The 22,762-nt window shown below is 38.0% G+C and overlaps 3 protein-coding genes across 4 annotated transcripts; 2 read left to right on the forward strand and 1 right to left on the reverse strand.

Annotated features, from left to right (window-relative positions):
- Positions 1-543: 543 nt before the first annotated feature.
- Positions 544-6,396, reverse strand: slc25a47a (solute carrier family 25 member 47a). Of its 2 annotated transcripts, none has more exons than XM_041975889.1 (7): positions 6,275-6,396; positions 5,941-6,172; positions 5,217-5,260; positions 5,079-5,150; positions 2,286-2,465; positions 1,845-2,109; positions 544-1,581 (listed from the first exon to the last, which is right to left on the reverse strand). In XM_041975889.1, the coding sequence occupies exons 2-7, from the start codon at positions 5,975-5,977 to the stop codon at positions 1,271-1,273; spliced, it is 909 nt and encodes a 302-aa protein (XP_041831823.1). In that variant the 5' UTR covers positions 5,978-6,172; positions 6,275-6,396; the 3' UTR covers positions 544-1,270. The 2 variants fall into 2 exon arrangements, with proteins under 2 accessions (XP_041831823.1, XP_041831824.1); XM_041975890.1 differs by having other exon boundaries at positions 5,941-6,198; positions 6,275-6,290.
- Positions 6,397-6,485: 89 nt separating this feature from the next.
- On the forward strand, positions 6,486-12,894 carry LOC121633703 (mitochondrial basic amino acids transporter-like). Its single transcript, XM_041975888.1, has 4 exons — positions 6,486-6,907; positions 9,015-9,058; positions 9,158-9,241; positions 9,998-12,894. The coding sequence occupies exons 1-4, from the start codon at positions 6,880-6,882 to the stop codon at positions 10,766-10,768; spliced, it is 927 nt and encodes a 308-aa protein (XP_041831822.1). The 5' UTR covers positions 6,486-6,879; the 3' UTR covers positions 10,769-12,894.
- Positions 12,895-20,440: 7,546 nt separating this feature from the next.
- Positions 20,441-22,458, forward strand: LOC121634065. Its single transcript, XM_041976471.1, has 7 exons — positions 20,441-20,510; positions 20,597-20,833; positions 20,939-21,244; positions 21,343-21,387; positions 21,604-21,698; positions 22,019-22,065; positions 22,160-22,458. Exons 1-7 carry the CDS (start codon positions 20,447-20,449, stop codon positions 22,164-22,166), a joined length of 801 nt encoding a protein of 266 aa, XP_041832405.1. The 5' UTR covers positions 20,441-20,446; the 3' UTR covers positions 22,167-22,458.
- The last annotated feature ends 304 nt before the right edge of the window (positions 22,459-22,762 follow it).

Raw genomic sequence — 22,762 nt, forward strand, 5'->3', positions numbered from 1 at the left:
CTAGTGGACTAAAATGTCATTTAAGTATTAAAAATAAATAAATAACTTGACCCTTTAATTATTTATAACATACTAATTAATACAATTTAAAATCATATACATTACATATTCAAATTATTAATGGTAAAACTTAGAAATATGTTAATCATGCTGCTACTTAGTACACGTTTTATTACAAAGCACCAGATAAAAATGAGATGTTTAAATAAAGAGGAATTGAGAAAAAGTTCTCTTTTCTTAGACATTTTATCTTTTCTTTGATTTTGTTCTTTTAGTATTGTATGAAGTTTTTGTTCATTTGAAAGTTAACTGAAATTCAATCACCTATCAATTTTCTATGCACGCTTTATTCTGAGGCGGGGGCTGGAGCCTATCCTAGCTGGAAGAAGCAGGGTACATCATAAAAAGACCACCGGCCCATTGCAGGGACATGCATGCTTATATTTATGCCAATTTATTATCAGTTATCAGTCTTGCAATAAGTTTCTTGTAAGTTCTTTTTATGGAGCTAATTATCATGCATGAGTTAAAATACAATTAAAATATATTTTCAACTTTTATTAACAGAAGGCACAATGAGCATTATTTTCATAATTCGAAAAATAAATTACAATAAATTGCATTCACATAAATTCCCTTGTTTGACCATGACTCTGCAAATTTCCCAGGCCTGTAAAACAAAGTCATACAGCAGTTGATATGTCTTGTATATAATGAGTAAATAAACATTTTAAACAGTCAAACTGGTTCATAAATAAGCTCCATGTTACAATTACCCAGCAAGTGCTTCAAAGCTTTCAGCCTCATTTATAACAGCAGCACTTATAGTAGTCCTGTGCACAAACATGGAAGACAGTGTAACATCAACTCCTTTTTTCTTTTACACAATTCTAATAAAAACCAAATTCATATGAGACCTTAAAAAGACCTTAAAATGGTCTCATATGAAGTCAAATGTGGCTTAAGTTCAAGTAGCCTCAAATAACGGAGGTTTTCTTTTGTAAATAATCAACAGTCATTAAGACTGTTTTCTTGTACGAACACAGCAAGAATAAAATGTGACAAGCTGGTCAGTGGCGCCATCTAGTGGTGAAAGACATTCCATTACAATCTTGTACTGGCAAAGCTTGTTCCTTTGTGCAGATAAGGTTATATTATCTGATGTTTTTATATAAATGGATTATATTGAACAGCTACAAAAACAACAGCAGAAACAATCACTCTTTAAGAGCTGTATATGAGATACTGCAACCAAAAGCACTGATGCTATTCAAACCCTAAACGAGGTTGGCTCCACATTTTCAGGTGTGGGTTGGAGAAACCTGGTGAGAACCTCGTATGTGAAAAAAACCACCATGTTTACTGGGAATGCACGCAAACAGTTGACACCTAAACTCCTGAAGAAAACCCCGGCTCCCTCCACCTTCACAGTCTCAGCGATGCAGTGGAAAAAGCCCTTATATCGCTTTGTCTCCCGCGCCCCGTCCATCTGCAGGCGGGCTTTTATCACGTCCATCGGTGTTCCCACAGTCCAGCCTGCCATTCCAGCTATTCCCCCCGCCAGCATCACACCACTCCAATCTGATGGAAATGAGAAGAAGTCGACCATGATGTATTACTTTTTTTTATTATTATTAAGAGTTCTGAAAGATTCTTTGTAAAATGTGAAACGTACTCCTTCTTTAAAGCAAAACTAAGCTAATAGGTCAGGAAACACTTAAAATCACTGTCAGGAATTCTGTCATGTTTCTCTGATATTTTACAAGAATAAAAAACACATAATTAGGAGCCGAAAAAGATCAGGCTGCAAGAAGACATTGACCCTTTCCCCCTCCTTCACCCACCTGCTTTTGTCTTGCTGCCATCTGATAGCCATTCGCAGATGGTGGTGTAAGTCAAAAAATACGTAGCGTATGAGGGTCCATCTCTTAGCATGAGCGGCAGGGCTCCTCTGTAGAGCCCCATGAAGCCTTCCTGTTTGATTATGCTCAGCAGACAGTGAACTGGACCATGGTACTTTGGTTTAGGCATGCTGGCTCCTCCTCGCTTGGACTCTGTCTGACACTGCAAACGGACTTTCACGATGTCACCTGGCGACATCACTGATATCTGTTGGATGGCAGGTAGGTAAGACTCAGAGGCAGTTATCTCAGAATAGTCAAAAATATAGCTAAAGCTATCAAGTCAAACATTTGGTGATAAAAGGGAAATTCTACACATGGATGTAAATAGTATACACAACTTCCTGGAAAAAAATTAAGTACATCAAACTATGAGTCTGCTACCTGAGCAACACCACCAACCATTCCAGACAGGAAGATTTCCAGTTTGGTGTTTGGTCCCCAGTCAGCTCCTCGAGCCTGCTTCAGACACTGCAGGCAGTTCCTATATGTGCCAAAGACCACTGAGGAAGTCATAGAGACTGTGGCCATGGGTAAGGACATGCCTTTGAAGAATCCATGCACCTGATGGAACAAAAGACAACACTTTTTTCTTGTTTACTATATGTTTTAATAATTAAATTGGGTTGAGTTTAAATCAATGACAAACTGGGATTCAAGTCCAAATACAAAGCAAAGATGAGCAGTATGAATGGACAGTCATGTAAAATAAAGAAAGTAATTTTGTGTCTCTTTTCTTTACACCATTGCTGGCAGCAAATATGACTCAAGTATACTTGGTATGCAGAGGAGATCATGGTCGATTTAATAAACGCAAGGTGTCTGGGTCCCATGAATGCAAAACAAATCCAAAACATCACCCTCCACCACTGTGCTGCACACTGGATATGAAGTATTTCTGCTGATATGATGGCAATAACACAAACAAGAGGTTGCTTACACAGGCGAATACATTATATTATACCCAACAATATTAAAACGTGCTTGAGACACTAAAACAACATCAAAACAAAGACCATTCACCAGGTCAAAGCACATCATGCAGCATGATTCAAAATTTCCCATCAACATGTCTAAACTTAGGAAGGCTAACAAGGGTCTGAAGCTTGACTGTTTTTGAAGCCCGCTCCAAGTAAAGGGAAACTCTGTGCATGTTCTGAGCACTGAGGGAGATAGACAGACCCGGGAGCGTATATTGTGAGATGGGTTTTGTTTGAATGTATAGTAAAAGCAAAGGTATGAAGGGACCTCTCCAATAACAGCTTTATAGACAAATGTGTACCAGTGAAAAAGCCTGCGAGCAGACAGGGACAGCCAACCAACATTAGTATACAGTGTATTACGATGTTTGTGATTTATACCCGGTAATAAATCTTAAAGCAGCATGGTACAGGTTTACTCAGATCTAATGAGGCTACATGGGTTCCCTGTGTTTTACAGAGGGAATATTAGGGATCCAAGTTACTGTCAGGTTACTGATGGAATTATCCCTGTTTGATAACGAACTAAGAGTCTATTCTATTTAGAATCTTTATATTTAGGAATATTTAGGTACTTCAAACCTACTGTATGTTTACTTCTCTGGTGTCACATGTCTTCCCTGCTGAGAACTGAAAACATTCCTGCCCAAGTGAGGTCAATGTTTCACACTGGGATGGTTTGGATGTTTGAAGTTTCTACACACCAAACAGACAGCATGAACCAGTATACACGCCTACATAGACCAATCCCATGCTGTTTTAACAGTAAGTGATGGCAAAGACCACGTGGGTTGTCTAAACTCAGGGAAGCACACTGTCAGATTTTAAGGTGATGATGGTTCTCAGCTCAGAGCATAAGTTTGTTTCACGTTTTAGTGACTGTAGGTACACATGAACAGAAAAGGTTTCTTATTCAAACTAATACTATAATGCAACATCTTCCTCTACTTTCATTTTGTTCACAGATCACAATTAAATTGAGGTCAATGACCGCTTGTCGCTGAGTTAAACACACCCGCTTGTGTTCTTTTACCGGCTTAGAGAGGCGGCTCCACCCTGACAGGTTTTTTTTATTTACAAATGAGTCATGTGCAGACAGGTACTTATAAAAGATTAGTACACCGTGTTTGTTTACTACAGTATAAGAGATGCAAGTGAACCAATAACATACAAGTCTAAATAATCCTAATTATTATAATAATAACTATTATATCTATTTATGTTTTTATTAGTGACTGAAAAGTTCCATTATGTGAAAATTTACTTTAAAATTGACTAAACTGTGCAACAGTTAAAGGGACTTTAAGTTAAAGCTGTCCGGGTTGTTTGGAACAACATATTTGTCAAGTATCTTGAAAACATACTTTCAAGGATAAATTTTCAAACAAAAATTGAGATCACACCAGATGTTTTTAAAATGCTTTTTTTTTTTTCCTTTTTTTCATAAATGTACATTTTGCAAATTACTCACTAAGTTATTTTTTTGAAAGAGCAAACAACTTGCACAGAACTGTATAAATTACGCTGTCGTTCTGTGACTAGCGTGTAACAACTGTGAGGTTTATTTATATGTTCAAAATTTTTTCTATAATTCTTGTCACTGACCAATTTATTAACACAACTGCTATAAGTTGTATACTCTAAAAATAACAATAGTGCTAACAAATGTAACCCTGCAGCAAAATGTAAAGTCTTATCTGTATTCAAGCACCTGCAGTCACTCAGACCTGCCAAGCAGGTCAGTTAAACCTATTTTAAAACTGTTTCAGAGCGAGGAGTGAGCACCACACCTAACAGCATCCTGCATGGCAACTGTGCCAAAGACTCTACACCCCAAGAACTTGCTGAGGCTAATTGTAGACAATACCGTGTACCCTTGTAGACGTGACAGGTTTTCTGTTAATCTGGCAATGGAATAATTTTTGCTGTCATTACAGGCTGGTTAGGAGGTCCAGCTCTATTCTGGTTTGTACCAACAACCTACAAGTGGTAAATATGACACTTTTCCACCATTATGTTACCCTGACTGGACTCTGTCAAGCATCTCTTCTCCAAGCCGTTTAGGATTCTTTCTGACAGCAGTTTTTTTTTTTTTTACTTAACTCATGAGAAACATTTGCAAAAATTTAAGCGGTTATACACACACACACACACACACACACACAAAAAGGGACAGATTTCATCAGGTTCCACTTACCCCCTCTTTTGAAAACGTCTCCACTGCACAGTGATACACTCCAGTGAACTGTTTCTGAGTTTGGATCCGGACCTGAAGAGATTGAACATCATGTAAAAATATAACTCAAGAGATGCAGTTATAGACTCAGGTCTTTACCTTCACAGTGTCCAGAGGATATCCCACTGCAACTCCACATGCTCCTGTGTGTTTTCAAAGAAAAGAAAAAAACATCAAGGACAACACAAAGATAGCGATAGTCAGGGTTATGGTGTTTGACTGCTAAACTTTTAATTATGTTGATGTAATATACAGGTTCAACATAAAAATTTACTGCTTTTGTAAAATATAATTGGAAAAGTATTTGTTTTAGGTAAAAGACACATTTTTAAGACACATCACTGGGCTTTTTGGCTTGAGTTGAACATCTGAAATTGCTTTGGGTGAAAACAACCATCTTTTCAGGGATAAAAGGTGTGCCCCTGAAAAGAAATTAAAATAATTCACCAGTTTAGACTAAACACATATGAAACGCTGACTGAGTAGTTGGCAGATATGTTACTATATGTTAAATACCTAATCCTCATACTTATTCAGAAAGAAACTAATAATAATAATAATAATAATAATAATAACTGAAAACATGGCATATAATGAACTAGAATTTGAACTTGAACATGGCATATAATGAATGGATTTACGTTTTTATGTCAGACATGCGTTGTAACACCAGCTCAAGCTATATCATTTGCAATGAAACACGCATTGTACTTTAGTCTAATATTGTCATCTGTTATACAATTATAGCACCGTACACCTATAACAGCTAACTTTAGCAACTACAGCCAAGTGCTGAAGTTAAAAGATTGTAGTTGTCTATTACCTCCAAGTGATCCAGACACGAAATCAACAAGATGCATCCTGTCATATGGTGACTGACCCACGGATGTTTTTTAGATGTGGATCCATTCTTTCCCTCGATCAGTAACCTTGAGTGTGTTGTTACATGACGTGCCGCAGCAGAGCGTTACCGAAGAACGGCTTCGACTGGGGCTACGACTTTATCCGAACATTGCCGAAAGGTACATGTTGTGTACTGAACTTGTTCCGTATGCCTAAATTGGTGATGAAAGAAAATTAACTTAAATTATAAAGACAATGCTTTAGTTCTGAATAATAATTATAATTATTTTCATAAATGCTGCCTATAAACTTACATACAATCCGCTGAAAAACATCTATGCACGGGTATAACTTTGTAGACACTCCCTTGTAACCAAATTCAAAACATCACGGCGTCCCAACACGCATTTCGATACTCGGTGGCCAATAAATTAAGACTATTGAGCCTCGAGTGGGGTGTCGGCGTTTTCTCTTCACTTTGATTGGATCAACACTCTTACATGCGGGGCCGGTGTAATTAGAGCCGCCCCTTTGTAGTTGCTTCCTGTGACGCACGCGACTTCGCTATCCTCACAAACCTCCATAATGGACATGATGTCCGCGTTCACTGTAAGCGTCACAGCGGTTCATACGGGGAGCGTGTAGGTCAACAGGATCGTTTTAGCAGAATAAACAGAGAACAAGCCGAATGAATGGTCAGAGAAAACATATTTGCTAGTATCTGTGTTTGAGTATTCAGAACTATTTAGCCAGTGATGCTAGCTAACGGACAGCGTCAGCTAGCATAGAGCCATTAACTAGATTAAATAGCTTGGGGCAGGTTGTCAGGTTACTGACGAAGTTACTACTAAAAACTGTTTCAAAGAGTCGTTGGGAGTCAATTCTGTTAGCTTTAGCATCATCACATTGAAGAGCGGTGATGGACTTCATTGCTGGATGCATCGGAGGTAAGTCCGTGGCTGCATATCAGCTGTTACTGTCACTAGATAAATACACCTGCCACTTTCTCTGATAGGAGAATACAGTTCTTTAACAATACTGCAAGTGATGGTTTCTAAATGACAGTTACCTTAACTGGCTCATCGGACAGTATATGGCCAGAGTAAAATCCATTCCTGGAATATTTCTCTATGCTGATTATTTTCTACCCATACAACATGACAATTTAGATTTTTTCTTTTGAAGCATATCAAATATATTAATAGACTTGATTTAATGAAATTGGCTCAGACTGTCACAGCATAACTTTTTAAGTAGACATGAGTTGTCTGTTCTGCAAAGGAATAGTAACTTCTAGGCACTTCAACTCTTGTTTACTTCTCTGGTGTCACATGTCGTCCCTGTTGAGAATTTAAAACATTCTTGCACAAGTGAGGCCAGTGTTTCACACTGAGGTGGTTTGGATGTTTGAAGTTTCCACACACCAAACAGACACTCCTACACAGACCAATCACATGCTGATAGACCATGTGGGTTGTGTAAATTTAGGGAAGCACACTTTCAGATTTTAAGATGATGATTGTGCTGATTGTAAGTTCATATGAACAATGAAAAATGTTGCTAGTTCAAACTAATACTATGATGCAACATCTCCCTCTACTTGCCTTTGGTTCGCAGATCATAGGCGAATTGAGGTCATTGACCGCTTGTCGCTGAGTTAAACGCACCCGCTTGTGTTCTTTTCCCGGCTTAGAGAGGCGGCTCTGCCCTGATAGGCTTCTTTTTTTTATTTACAAATGAGTCGTGTGCAGACAGGTGCTTATGTAGGATTAGTGCGCCATGTTTGTTTACTGTGTGAGACACAAGCGAGCCAGTGGGTCCGCTCCTTTACCGTCACTCGGGCGATTTTCCGGGAAGAGGTGATGACGAGCGGGGAGGAGGAGTTTGCCGATGGAAAAAGGCTTTACCAAAACAAAGGAAGCATGGATCTTTCAGAGCAAGGTTGATAATAAAAACTGAGTAATTTTAAAATATAACGAAGTCATAATTTTGCACACATTTGTTTCAGGCTGTAGTCTGCACAGTGCAACAGTGTCAGTTGTAGGTTTCTTAACAAATAAGGACAAAATAGTACGAGGAGTTGGATTGGAATGTAACTTTTCTGCTTGGACCAGCTCAACACACTATAACCAGAAGTTGTTTGAGGATTCATTTTAATGTGTGATTATCCAGTGAACCTAAATAAAGGCCATGCATCAAGATGAATTTTTTTCGGTTTGTAACATTTCCTAAGTTGATCTGCAACCCCACGTTCATTGTAGTGTAATGCACATCTACAACCATGGCAAAGTGTCTGACAGATTAGCATAGCTGACTTATGAGGTGACATATTTGTAGTACTAAATGGAAGGGAAGAAGGCAGAGTTATTTCTTAAACTTTTTAAACATTTCCTCTAGGGCAGGTCTTCTGCATTACATCTTTTATAAGTACAACTCACTCAACTGCCACTCAGTAAAGCTGTTTTTGGCGAACGGATGCATCATAGCTAATGTGTGTAGTTGCTGAAAGGGAATTTTTAAAAGGGATAGTAATTAAAATTTAAGTTTTGCTCGTGTAGTCAAATTATTTCATAGCTAATTTAAGTATAGCCCAAGGAAAGAAGTATAAAATGGCAACAAAACACAAGCATGTGCTACACATGCCCATGTTGCATAACTTTCAGAGGCATGCCAAAGAAAGTTTTGTAGGGCATTGATGCCCAGTGAGTTGGCTCTGGATAAGAAAAGGCAAACTTTTGGAGGTCACAGCAGCCTGTTCTAAATTTACACTGGTTGGCATACTGGTCTGGTATGGTCTGCTTTGATAACTGAGGTCAACTTTTAGTGTTAACTCATTAAGAGAAGTTTTACTGCCACAGAATTCTTAGCTTCCTCATTTACTTTTATTATTGCACAGTGACTGGAATAGTTGTTTGTATATATATATATGTACAAATGCACATTTGATTTCATGGCATCCCTCTGTAAAATGATAAAAAATCTTCTATCCTATTCTGTATTAAAGTTTGATTAAAACAAAATGCTAAATGATCATTGCTGTTCTTTTGTCCCAAGGTGCTGCAGGAGTGTTGGTTGGACATCCGTTTGACACCGTGAAGGTAAGCAGTGCCGAGACCTTTCTGTATGAATCTGTATTCTCTGCACACACAGTTTACAGAAGAAAAATAATTACATTACATTTTTGCCTTCCCTTCCAGGTCAGACTCCAGGTCCAGAGTATTGATAAGCCACTTTATCGTGGGACCTTCCACTGCTTCCAATCCATCATACGGCAAGAATCAGTATGTAGATCTCTTAATAACAGTTATAGTAGTTGTCTAGTTTTCTTTTGTAGTTGTAGACTTTTGACAGAAGTTGGCTTTCATTCACTAGGGAAGCTAATCTGAAGCAGTTTAAAAATGTGCTACAAAGTTATGTAAATCAGACACGTTTCCACGGACTGGTTAGAAGCAAATAAACTAGATATTTAAGTGTCACCAGAGGGTGGCACTACATGCCCTTTTGCTAGTTTTAGTTCAGCACAAGATGTAATGGTTTTAAATAAAACTCAAAGAGGAAGAAGTTCACAAGAGGAAAATAAAGAGAGTTCTCCTTCAGAATTGAATCTAATTTCTGAGCATATTTGTTAAATTATATCACATTTGGGAAAATGGCATTAAGTCACAAGAGTTTATTGTTTACCGGCTCAGACAAGAAACAGCTAATGAATTGTGCCAGTTTAAATCTTCGGCAGGTCAGATTGTGGCAGCTCAGTGGGTGGTTGCCCGAAAACAAAGCAGACTGGTTTAACTAGCATTTTCAAATTATGAAAACAAAATAATTTGTTTAAGTTAGTTTTATTTAGAGGGACAAATATGGTGAACATTATCCATGTGACATAGTAAGGAGCATTTTAAATGTTGCTTTAATACACCAAAAGAGAGGCAAGCAGTTGTAACATGGTTAAAATAAGATTTTTATTTTATTTTTGTTTATATGAAGTTATTATGACTCCCTGGTGACGTTTTACCTTGTCATGTCTGTCACCCTTACCACAGTTATCAGGTTTATATAAAGGCATTGGATCCCCCATGATGGGACTTACATTCATCAATGCAATAGTGTTTGGTGTCCAGGGAAACACTATGCGGCTGCTGGGACAAGACACTCCAACAAACCAGTTCCTTGCTGGTGCAGCAGCAGGTGCCATCCAGTGTGTCATCTGCTGCCCCATGGAGCTGGCCAAAACCCGCATGCAAATGCAGGGAACCGGAGAGAAGAGATCTTCTAAGAAGATGTACAAGAACTCCCTGGACTGCTTGTTGCGCATCTACAACCGGGAGGGTCTGTGGGGTGTAAACAGAGGGATGGTCACCACACTTATCCGTGAAACGCCAGGCTTCGGAGTGTACTTTTTGTCATATGATGTGCTGACACGCGGCCTGGGCTGTGAGCCCGACGACCGCTTCATGATCCCCAAGCTGCTGTTTGCTGGGGGCATGGCTGGCATCGCCTCCTGGATCTCCACCTACCCCGTGGATGTGATCAAATCACGGCTCCAAGCAGACGGGATTGGCGGAGTCCATCAGTACAGCAGCATCGCAGACTGCGTGCGACAGAGCATCAGGAGGGAAGGCTACATGGTGTTTACACGAGGCCTCACCTCCACACTGCTGCGAGCCTTCCCTGTAAATGCAACTACATTTGCTACCGTCACTCTCGTCCTCATGTACGCACGGGGGGTGGAGGAGGGACCTAAAGACTGCGAGCTGGCTCAGCCAAGCCACCACACACAGATACAGCAGCAGGCACAGCCTTCCAGCCTGTAACAGCATGGAGGGCTCATTCTCAACTTGGTCACTTTAAAAAAAAATGTACGAATAGACTAATTCAGCCCTGTTGATACCTTCTGACTCAGGTTCACTTTAGACTAACCATTCCCAGTTTTGAGTCAGAAAATTCCTGATTGTTAATATAAGCACTTGTTTTTACTTTCATGACAGAGAGAGGGGGGAGGAAGTAAAACCTATTTATTTTTGCTGTTATTTAACTTATGTGTTGTAAAGAGGATGATGTTACCTCTGATGAGATGCTTGAGGACAATTAGAGCAGCATTATTTGGGAAATTTGTGTAATGGTAGCTTTTATCCTCAGAAATATTTAATGTGAGACATTCAGACTGAGCCAAAAAACTGATGGCTGTGCTGGGGTGTATGCCGTGTAGACACTGGAGAGTCATATCTCTATTACCTACATTCTTGAAATGTGCAATGTATCACTATATTCCACTGACTTGAGTTTGTTTTTTTCTGCCTTATATCCAGAACTTTTATTCTTTTTAAGGAAGCTGAGGCACATGTTTGTACTTGAACCGTATCCTCTGAAGAGACAAGAGAGAACCAACGTAGCATGTGATAAGTGTGCACAACTTACCAGTTTGTTTGCTATCAAACCAAAAAACATTGCAGCTGTAATCTCAACATCAACGGTCTCTATAGTACGTCAGAATCCACTGCAGACAAAAACGATCCGTTCTGAAGAGCTCTTCAGAAATCAAATGGGAAATGTCTGAATTAATCGACACTGGATGTTTTGTTTGTTTGTTTTTGTGTCTTGTTTGTGTTTTTGATGTGTTCTACCAAACAATGTGAAAATTTTATTATTGTAACTGCTGTATTGAAGGCCTAGTCTAGGTGTGGACAATGTTTGATGTGACATTGTATTTGTATTATAATTATTTATTTAATACATTTCTATCCATTTTAAAGTTGTACCTGAGGTCAGGAGGAATTAATGTAAGGATCTCCTCTAAAAAAAATCTACAAACAGTCAAACGCAAGCGGACTGAATATAACAATGACTCAGCATTTATTTATTGGCCTTTTCCTTTACTGTAGAGGATGTTTTTAATACATTTGGACAGCTATGTTTGTTCAAGCTCTGGAAAATAAATGTGGCATGCTTTTGCAAAATGATGAAATGTTAAATGAAGACATATTTCTTCATGATTGAATGTTTGAAGAAAAAAATCTGCAAAACTGTCAATTAGTTAGTTAATTGCATGCCAGTCATTCTGTTTGGTGAAAATAAGGGGAAAACAAGAAAATCTAGTGTTTAATTGTTAAGTTACCCACATACTGTACCTCATCTGGACTGGAGCTGTAATCTAACTGCAGTCACTGTACTAGCTCAAAAATGTGGAAGTGTTGCTAATGAATGGGAGCTGTTTACTTTCTCTATGTGTGTCTAGTATCATATGAATATTTTTTGTATTTAACCTCAGTGTTTTGGTATAAACAAAACTTTTTTTCTTCAAGAAGCAAGCTAACATGTCTGTTCCTTTTAAAGCACTTAACTGTCAGAGCGACAATCTGCTTCCCTGAAAGTCTTTTCTGACATCTGTTTTTGAAGTTGTAAACTTAATGAATTAAACCACTCCCAGAAAGGCTGAGAAGTCATCCCAGCTGCACTAAAACCCCAAGTATATTGAATGTAACTGACCTGTATTTGATATACAGGCAAGGAGTTGGTGAATAGATTTTTTTGGGCTCATTGTTAAAATCTTTAGTGCTGCTTAAAAGAACTTTTGATTATAAATTCAACCTCTTTAACAGTGACTGTTATCTCTGACTATGAAATAGATTACATGAGAAATGCAGTGATTGACATTAGAAGTAAGTGTATGACAGATTTTGCTGATGTGGTAGATGCAATATGTACAGGATGTAAGTTTGAAAAAAATGTGAGGTTGTCTTGAAGTGTACTATATATGCATAAATAACATATTTTTTATTCTACAGTACTTATATAGTGTGATTCCGTGAGCGTCTGAGTTTGATGATATACCCAAGAGAATATATCTGAAAAAGGAGACATATTTTTCTCATGCAGGACCTATTTGTCTCTAAGGATCTGTATAAATGGAACTATAATAATAAAAAAAAAACGATTACCAGCTATTTGTGTCTTTGTCTGTAAGCATTTTTTGCTGGTCTGGAACATACTAGCATGTGTTATAGTGCCACAACGGAAAGACAATATTATTCCACAGTGTGAAAAATTAGTCATGTACAGAAAACATTGTTTTGTAAACAGGATTCAGTTCATCTTAAGGTACTTTACAATCAATTTAAGCCCAGGATGTGTCCACTCTGCAGTCATTGAGATGATCATCAACTTCTCAGTATAGCAAAGTATTCTGGAGTCAGATATGAGGCATGCACCAGGTAAAATATATCTAGAATTAAGCTGCTATTGTGAGCTGATGAAGATCAAACAAAGAAATGCATTTGCTGACATCTCCTTGCTTAATGTCTTATGAACTTTTATTTGATGTTTAAAATTTCCATGATGGATGCCATCACAAAAGAAGCACTTTTAAGAGATTGTAAATAGGTGCTGTAGATAACTAAGACCACATCTATCTATATAAATGGTGGGAGTTACCTGTTTTTATTTCTATTTTTGCCATTTTGGTTGATTTCAGAATAAAAACAGCACCCATAAATCAAGTGTACATAACTAAAGTAATGTAAATGCGAAACACTTTACTTTAGGGATTAGTTTGAACAACCTGAGAATTATTTTGGACTCTTCATGACACTGGAATAACTGGGAAAAATCCCAAACCAGACCATCAGACTGATCTCTCCTACCGAAACAGTGTTGGTGCCAGACCAAAGTCATCAACCCCGGTCAGAACCTGGCCTGATGTTGTTCGTCACAGAGGTGAATCCAGCAGGAAATTTAAAGCTCCAGCACTCACTCCACCACCTGAAGCCTCACTGCATAAAAAATATGATGTGTTGACTCATATTAAAATGAATGATGATGAATGTAATGCAAGGATCTATAAAAACTCAAGAAATAGCCCTAAATCTCAGCCCAGGGCTAACCAGACTAGAGAAGCTATCGGCGCCTCCACACAAAAACAAATAGACACAATTCTGATTGGGGACTCCATAACACAGCAAAGACGGAAAATCTAACACTTTTTGATACATCAGTCAGGGAACTGACAGAGATCTTGCCGACAATTCTGTCTTCACATCCAGATGGTATGAAGATTATTGTCCACACAGGGTCTTTTGATATTCTGAGGAGGAAAACTGGCTCTGAGATCCTGAAGAAAGACTTTTCTCTGCTGTTGGAGAGACTGTGTCAGTTTGGAGCACACCATGTTTACATTTCAGGACCCATCCCTACAGCGGGTAAAGGAATTGAACTTTTCAGTAGACTTCTTGGCCTGAACACATGGTTATCAAACGCATGTATCACCCATGGGATAAAGTTCATTGATAACTTCAATATCTTTTGGAACTGTAAGGAGCGATTCAGACCTGATGGTGTGCATCCAAATCTAACTGGATGCAGATTATTTGGTGCACACTTGCGTCATGCTGTTGGGACGGCAAACCCAAACATGAGTGTACAGATAAGAGCGAAGGACACAGCAGAGAAGCGATCAACTCCCAGCTCTCCCCCCTCACCAGACCCTCTTTTCCACATCACCCAAGGTCTTCAAAGGATGTCTCTATTCCGGTCTGAACTACAGCAACCATCTACCAAGAAATACAGGGCTCCCCCTCCTCCCCCTCCTCATCCTCCTCTTAGATAATCTGTCCTGGCAGAGCAGGGCACGGGAGCATGTGCAGGAGGTTCAGAGAGCAGCAGCAGAATTCACAACAAAGATAACATGCCATGATGCGTTCAGGGTCCTTGCTGTAGTTTTGCTACTACTGACAGCTGTTCTGAGATCAAGCCTGGACCCAGTAGGATTCCTGTGTTAGTTAGTAAAATAAGGAATCGAACAAGGTCAGTTTGTGGGGTGAATCAATCTAATCTGTTAACTGTACCTTGTATAACTCAGAATACAACAGAGACCAGAGTAAACTTCATAAAGCTGCTGTACTTAATGTTAGATCTCTGTCCAACAAGTCACTGTTAGTTAATGACTTCATCATTTCTCACAGTTTAGATTTTCTTTTTCTGACAGAAACATGGTTAACAGAAGACACAAGTGCTACAGTTCTTAATGAAACAGCACCCCCTCATTTTAGTTTTATGAATAAATGTCGAAAAGGGAGGAAAGGGGGAGGAGAAGCTGCCTTATTTAAAGATTCATTCCAGTTTAAAGAGATTTCATTTGCTGATTTTACTTCTTTTGAATATCTTAGTTTTATTTTAAGGGGCATTCCAAAAACCCTATCTCTAATCATCTACAGACGTCCAGGACACTGTGTAAATTTTATTGATGAATTTTCTGAATTATTGTCGGTTATCTCTACTGATTTTAACCATTTCATCTTAACTGGGGATTTTAACATTCACATAGATAACATGACGGATGGTAATGTCAAGGAATTTTGTTCCATATTGGACATGTTTGGTTTGTGGCAGCATATAAAAGAACCGACCCACATTCGAGGGCACATTCTGGACCTGGTTATTTCAAAGGGTGTTGATATTTCTTCTGTTGTGGTCACTGACTTGGCCTTGTCTGACCATTTTTGTATTTTGTTTGATTTACTGATCACTCAGAACGTCCAACCAACCTGCTCCTCAGTTAGGAAGAGGTACATTAATGAAAGAACAAGTGCTAAGTTTGTGGAGGCCATAGCTATGTTACCAACAACCAGTGCAGAGTCAGTTGATGAACTCCTGGATCATTTCAGTCTGAAAGTCTTGAATGTAATGGATGCTGTTGCACCGATAAGAATCAAGAGCACTTTGAGCAAACAGAAAACACCATGGAGAAACACCACTGTGGTTACCAGCCTACAAAGAGAATGCAGAAAAACTGAGCGGAAATGGCGGAAAAATAAACTTCAAATTCACTATGAGCTGTACAAACAAAGCCTGCGTAACTATAACAATGAGCTGTGCAAGGCCAGAGAGCTGCATTTATCTGCAATGATTAACAGGAATGTCAACAATTCTCACACTCTGTTTTCTATAATTGAAAAACTTACAAATCCTCCTATACAGATAAGATCAGAGCTCCTTTCCACTGAGAAATGCAACCAATTTGCCAACTTTTTTAGCCAAAAAATTAAAACAATTAGGCAAAATAATAATTCCACACAGTCAAACAAGAAAACTAGTCTGTGTCTAAAACCCGGAAATAATTCTGATACGTCCCAATTTAATATGGTCGATTTAAAAATCCTACAAGAAATAGTTTGGCATTTGAAATCAACAACATGCACTCTGGACATTTTACCATCTGACTTTTTAAAAACAGTTTTTACCTCAGTAGAAAGTGATCTCCTACTGATAGTTAACAGCTCACTGGCATCAGGCATTTTTCCCAAGTCACTAAAGATAGCTGCTATTAAGCCACTCCTAAAGAAAAGGACTCTAGACGCCTCTATAATGAACAACTATAGACCTGTCTCTAACCTCTCTTTTATTTCCAAGATTATTGAGAAAGTTGTATTTCACCAGCTTCATGGCTTTTTAAATGGAAGTGGAAATCTAGATAAATTTCAGTCCGGCTTCCGACCTCATCACAGCACTGAAACAGCTCTGGTCAAAGTGTTAAATGACATTAGGTTGAATACTGATTCTGGTCAAGTATCAGTCCTGGTTCTGTTGGATCTCAGTGCTGCGTTTGATACTGTAGATCACAGAATCCTGTTGCACAGGCTGGAAAACTGGGCTGGACTTTCTGGAGCGGTCCTTAACTGGTTCAGGTCCTATTTAGATGGCAGGAGTTATTTTGTTACGATTGGCAGCTATGAATCCGAGCAAGTGGCCATGACTTGTGGAGTCCCCCAGGGGTCAGTCCTTGGACCTCTTCTGTTCAACTTGTATATGCTCCCTTTGGGTCAAATATTACAGAACTATAGCATTAATTATCAAAGTTATGCAGATGATACACAACTTTATGTGTTTCTGTCACCAGATGACTGTAGTCCAATAGACTTATTGTGTCAGTGTCTGGAGCAAATAAACACCTGGAGGACTAAGAGATCTGAACACATCACACCAGTTTTGAAATCTTTACACTGACTTCCTGTCAGTCACAGAATAGATTTTAAAACCCTTCTGATTGTTTACAAATCACAGAATGGTTTAGGCCCAGAATACATCTGTGATATGTTCAGAGAATATAAACCTAGCAGAGCTCTTAGACCTAAAGACTCTGGTCAACTAGTCCAAACCAGAGTCCAGACTAAACATGGAGAAGCAGCATTTAGCTGTTATGCTGCAAACAAGTGGAACAAACTGCCAGTGGAGATTAAACTTTCACCAAATGTAGACATTTTTAAATCCAGGTTAAAAACATTTCTTTTCTCATGCGCCTATGCATGAAATCTGCATGCTAACTTTTTTTTTTTTATCTTATTTTGCTTTTAATCATTTTAATGTAATTTACTATTTTATTGTGATTATGCGTTGATGCCTTTTACTATTTCTAAATATCTGTAATGCCTTTGTTTTATGCAAAGCACTTTGAATTGTCCTGTACATGAAATGTGCTATACAAATAAACTGCCTTGCCTTGCCTAAATGATCTCTTCATTTTGAAGACAATCATAAAATATGCAAATTTGTGTCTAATAACTCATATCAACGAATTAGAGGTGCAGTAAGAGGAGACTACATTGTTCCTCTCTGAAAACGTGCTTTATGTGCTTATTTCCAGTAACAGCTGCAGGGAGTGGAGCTCTGTGTCTGTGAACTGGCCTCATGTAACATCTGGTTCATTAACAGTCATCAACATTTTGTGAATGTGTGCCCTGTGCTGACCTCATCACCATCTTCATATGTCATTAAAATACTGGATATTTCAATACTTTTTCCTCACTTATGGAATTTTTAACATCGTGGTTAATCGTATTTTAGACTGATTGAATCTGGCATTAGTATTTTGTATAAAATTTAGCTTCACTCTTGTTTGTATATGTGTGAGATTTTATCTTGTAATTTTGTTGCTGGTTTCGTCTTTTTTTTTTTAACCTTATCCAGGGACTGCAGATGGAAAAATAAACATTTTGCTAAATTTGGGACGGATATGTTTAAAAATTGTCACTGCCCTTGGAAAATATCTCATAAAAATATTAAATAGAATAAAAATTATTTAAGCTTGAAGAAAAAAAATATCTAGATCCGTGTTTGGAGCTGTTTTTGTTTTTTTTTTCTTTTCTTTTTTTGCTTGAAAACTATGAATTAAAAGGTCTAAACTCTTTTTTTTTTTTTTTTCTTTACATACACAACATACAACAAAACAAAACATTTCCTTTAATGTTCTTTGTACCAATCTGCAGCCCAAGCACCAGCATGGGCATCACAGACAGTATACAGTGAGTTTATACTCCCTCACATTTCCACAAGGTTTTTGCAAAATGCACCCATTCATGGATTTAGATTTAGATCTACTCCAAGGCTCCATGCAGGTGCAGTATATCTGGTTCTTCATGCACATGTTTCAGTGAGTTGAGGCCAGAGTCCCAGGTCTAGCTGTTTGTAGCTGCAACCCTGTCTTCCATAATCCCTTTCTTTTATCCTGTTTCATTCTGTGTCTGAAGGTCATCTCTCCTGACAGAACACAAAACATTTCTCACAGATTTCACCGTCTTTTTTTGAAAGCATAGCCAGCTGTCTTCCTAAAGAAGGACTGAATACAAACCAGCACTGTTGAAGGTTGCTCAGAGTCAGGCTCAGATTGTTTTTTATTTATTATTTCTTTAGAATGAAAAAAGAAGTATTGCAGCGATTTCCTCTCACTTGAGACTGTTTTTGATTTTCTCCTCTCAACCCCAAAATCCAGCATTTCTTTTTTCTTGTGGAAGGATCCCAGAGAAAAACAATCTCAGGTGTTTTAGTTTGTTTTCTCTAGACTAATATTAAACAGGGTCTACGGATAAAAGTAGTGCACATATACAAATCAATATAAAAATATTTGGGGATTGAGCGAGTTAAACTTCATTTCTTCTTTTTAAGCCATTCTTTGGAGATTTTCTGTATGTAGCATTAATATATAATGTTGACCTTCTTTGTTTGATTTAATGAAGAATGCATCATCTATGTCCATGAATGAAACTGTCCAGAGGCTGATGCAATATCATGGTATTTTATTTCAGTATCCCATAATTTTGGGCATATTTCACCTCTTATTTCTAAACATTGCATGTTTATACTGTGTTATTCTACAATGTCAAATGGCATTGACATTGTATATATATATATATATATATATATATATATATATATATATATATATATATATATATATATATTTATCTTGTCAACGTACATTTATTCCTTTTCTATGACTACTTTTTCTTTTTTCTGATCCTTCTTGGAGGCTCATTCTTGTGTACTGTTCAGCACTTTATATGCTTGGCAGTTTGTAATCTATGGAGCCCCCAAGGGGACACGAGGAGATTTTTTGTCTTTTACATGCCCTTGCAAAATTTTTGTATTCCCTCGCAATAAGTTTTACGCTACCTTGCAATACTTTGGCATACCTGCGCAGAAAGAGATGATCTGACAGACCCTGATTACACTGCTACATGAGCACACACAGCCTGTTAAAGCTGTTTCGTTCAGTTTCTTTAGATCCTTCTGGTCTCAGTGTCAAGTCGACATAACAGCACATAGACCTGACATTATGTCCACGTTGACAGAATAAGTATGTTGTTAAAAGATAGTGCTTTAAAGGATTAAGTACAAGTGCATATTGCTGCTGTACTGTTTTGGTTGATTGTGTTTAGACTATAAGTGAGATTCATATGGTTTATTAGTGTTTAAAAAAAACAAACAAAAAACTCCAATTTCAATTCATTTTCATGACTGTGAATTACAGATTACAGATGCAGACCAGAAACATATAAAGAAACTGAGGAAAATGGCTTTAACAGACTGTGCATGCTCTCTGACTCAGTTGTACTATGACCTCCAACATAGAGAGTTAGAAGAGGCAGAACATCTCCAATGTTTTTTTCACATAGACAGCATCTCAGTGTCAGGCATACTTCTGAGAATAACTGTTACCCTCTTGTGCATGTAAACTAAAAAATCCACTGACTTCGTTTTTATAAAGTAAATCAGATTGTAAGAGGTTATAAAAATATATTTTTAAAGATCCTTGGAAGCTATCTGGAATATGCTTACCTTTTGTGTAGCTAATCTGTTACTTTATACAAGCATGCATGAAATTTAAATTCTCACAACAAAATATCAACAATGTGTGCCGTTTCTAAGAGTATATTAGGTTTTAAAAACACATCTACACATCCAGATATGTTAATAAGGCCATTTTCCATCAGATATATTTTTCACATGAGCATAGAGTACATTGAAGTAAAAATAGGCTTCAAACTGTAGTTCTGTATCTGAATCTTTACTGGTTTAAAAGAGGACGAACCGTGCACTTAGACATCAACCAGTAAAGACTTTCCATGACAGCTGTTTAAGGATGTTGGCAAATGCAGGAAGTGACACTTTCTCTAAAAACTAAGCACGGCAGTAACAAAGCTCAGTTGCACCTTTATGCACATATGAGGATGGCCAGAACATTCCACACTGTGGTGGAGCTGCTGCTGTTTTCTTTTATCAGAACAGGTACAGTGACAGACAAATTAACACATTCCTTTTATTATTATAATTTTATCATTTTTGACACTGTTGGAAACCCTTTTTTTCTGCAGGAATAAATGGAGAAGATAGTCTGATACCCACATATAATATTAGATTTCAGCATGAAACAGCTGCCTGCTATTATCCATGGCATTTCGGCACACCTGAAAACAATGATTTCATAGCTATAGTTGCCAATGGGGAGATCCAGACTTCTCCACTGCTTAATGATGAGTCAAACTGGACTTTGTCTATGAAAAACCTCACAGAAGACAATGTAGGAAGCCATCGCTGCCATCAGAGTACAGGTGTCCTCTCTTCTTACAGTTAAAAATAACTGTGTTGGGTGATAATAAGAAAGCTGTAAAATAGGAAAAACTCAATGTCATGAACTCATTTTTTCTTCCTTTTAGCATCCAGGGCTGCAAGAAAGTTAATCTTTGTGCCAAGTAAAACGTCAACGCTTCAGTGTGTTTTCCTCACAAACACCCAGCAGCAACGATGCCACACTCGTCCACAACAAGAGATCAGTCTGATGTGGGTGGATGAAGATGGTGCACAGATAATGGAAGACTCCCAGCACCAGATACAGCAGCGGTCTTCTTGTGATGTCACCCTGATGTTAGCCCTTCAAAGACCGGTTAATAAGAAGTTTAGGTGCCAGGTGACTGTCAATGACCAAGTCCAGTCTTCAGCAGACATGTGGATCAGAGTTCCAGGTCCGGTGGTTTATGTTAACAACTAGTCTGCTATTGGGAAAATGAAAAAAAAAAGAAAAAAGAATGAATTATAACAATACCTATTTATTTTTTCAAAGGAAGAGAACGAGGCTTTTTTTTGGAACCGGAAACTGGAAATCAAGGTACAGTGGTGTTCCTTTTCACTTGTAAAAAATAAGGCTTGAGCTGCATTTGAAAAATATCAATCCTGCTAATATTATTCAACCTGTTTTAGTGCATCTGCTGGTTTATTGAAGGAACACACATTTTCTTTTATTAGTTATAGATTTAGAGAACAGGTTTCTGCCATTCACAATACAACTTCTCCATATTTATTGCCTAGAATTTTCTGTTTCCAGGTCACAGCCGGGACATGGTTGGGGCTGCTGTGGGTGTTGTGGGATGTGTAGTGTTGACAGCTCTGATTGCAGCATTTGCCATAAACAGAAAAAGAGTGAGTAAGTTCTCCTAAACTTCCCTTAAGTTACAGGCAGGTTCTTTTGAAATGACCACTATGGAGAAATGTCACATGTTCCTATGTACACAGCATGTACGCATGCACATATCACCTTGCATAACTGTAGTTTGTGGTCTTTAAAGTTCACTTGCTGTGCTGTTTTAACTGTTCACCGCATAGTGGAAATTATTTTGTTCCTTATGCAACCTGGCTACAATCTTACAGGAAAAACTTGAGAAATCTGTACTAGTCTGAAAGGCACTGAACATTTAGCTACATTTATTGCTATAGTTGCCTTCACTGACTTTTTGTTTCAGACCGCCAGCTGCCAGATGAGTCATGTAACACAATCAGTTTCAATCATGTAAGTCTTAGAAGAACAAATAAAGCAAAAAAAAAATCTTATCTGAGTAACTTTTGATCAAACTGACAACTCATGTGTGTATATATCTGTGCAGGTTGTGAATACAGATGATGTGGTCTATGCTGACATCGTTCTCCCTGTTGGCTCTGATGCAGTTCGGGTCCAGGAGTGTGAGGACACAGAATATGCCTGTGTCAGATTCGAATAATGTAAATTACATGCTTTGCCAACTGTGCTACCCCCATCCACTGAATACTGTGAAATTTGTAGTGAAGTTGACAGTTAAAGTCCCAAAATTGCTTGAAAAGTGTTTTGATCTTGGCATTAAAGAGCTGCAAGAATGTATTGCATGATAGGAATAAGATTTTTTCTTAAACTAAAGCTTACCTGTGTGCTTTTATGCATGTGTATCTTTAATCATCTGTTGCCTGTGTTTATTATAATTTTCGTTGATTAATTGTAAAATAAATTAAACTTTTAAGTGGCTGTTGAAGAAGAAAGAATACGTCAGTGAAAAGATTGCTGTTTCGGGCCAAATAAAGGTTCACTCTATCACAGGTGGCTGGTTCAGATTTTTATTGTACAGGCTCATGAGCATTAATTCTCTTCAAAATTTGGGTGCAATAATAACGTTTGCTTACACATTGACTTAAACCTCGAATATTATCCTTTCTAATTGTAATGATGACAGAAACAT

Source organism: Melanotaenia boesemani, chromosome 22, assembly GCF_017639745.1.
Source record: "Melanotaenia boesemani isolate fMelBoe1 chromosome 22, fMelBoe1.pri, whole genome shotgun sequence".
Lineage (NCBI taxonomy): Eukaryota > Metazoa > Chordata > Actinopteri > Atheriniformes > Melanotaeniidae > Melanotaenia > Melanotaenia boesemani.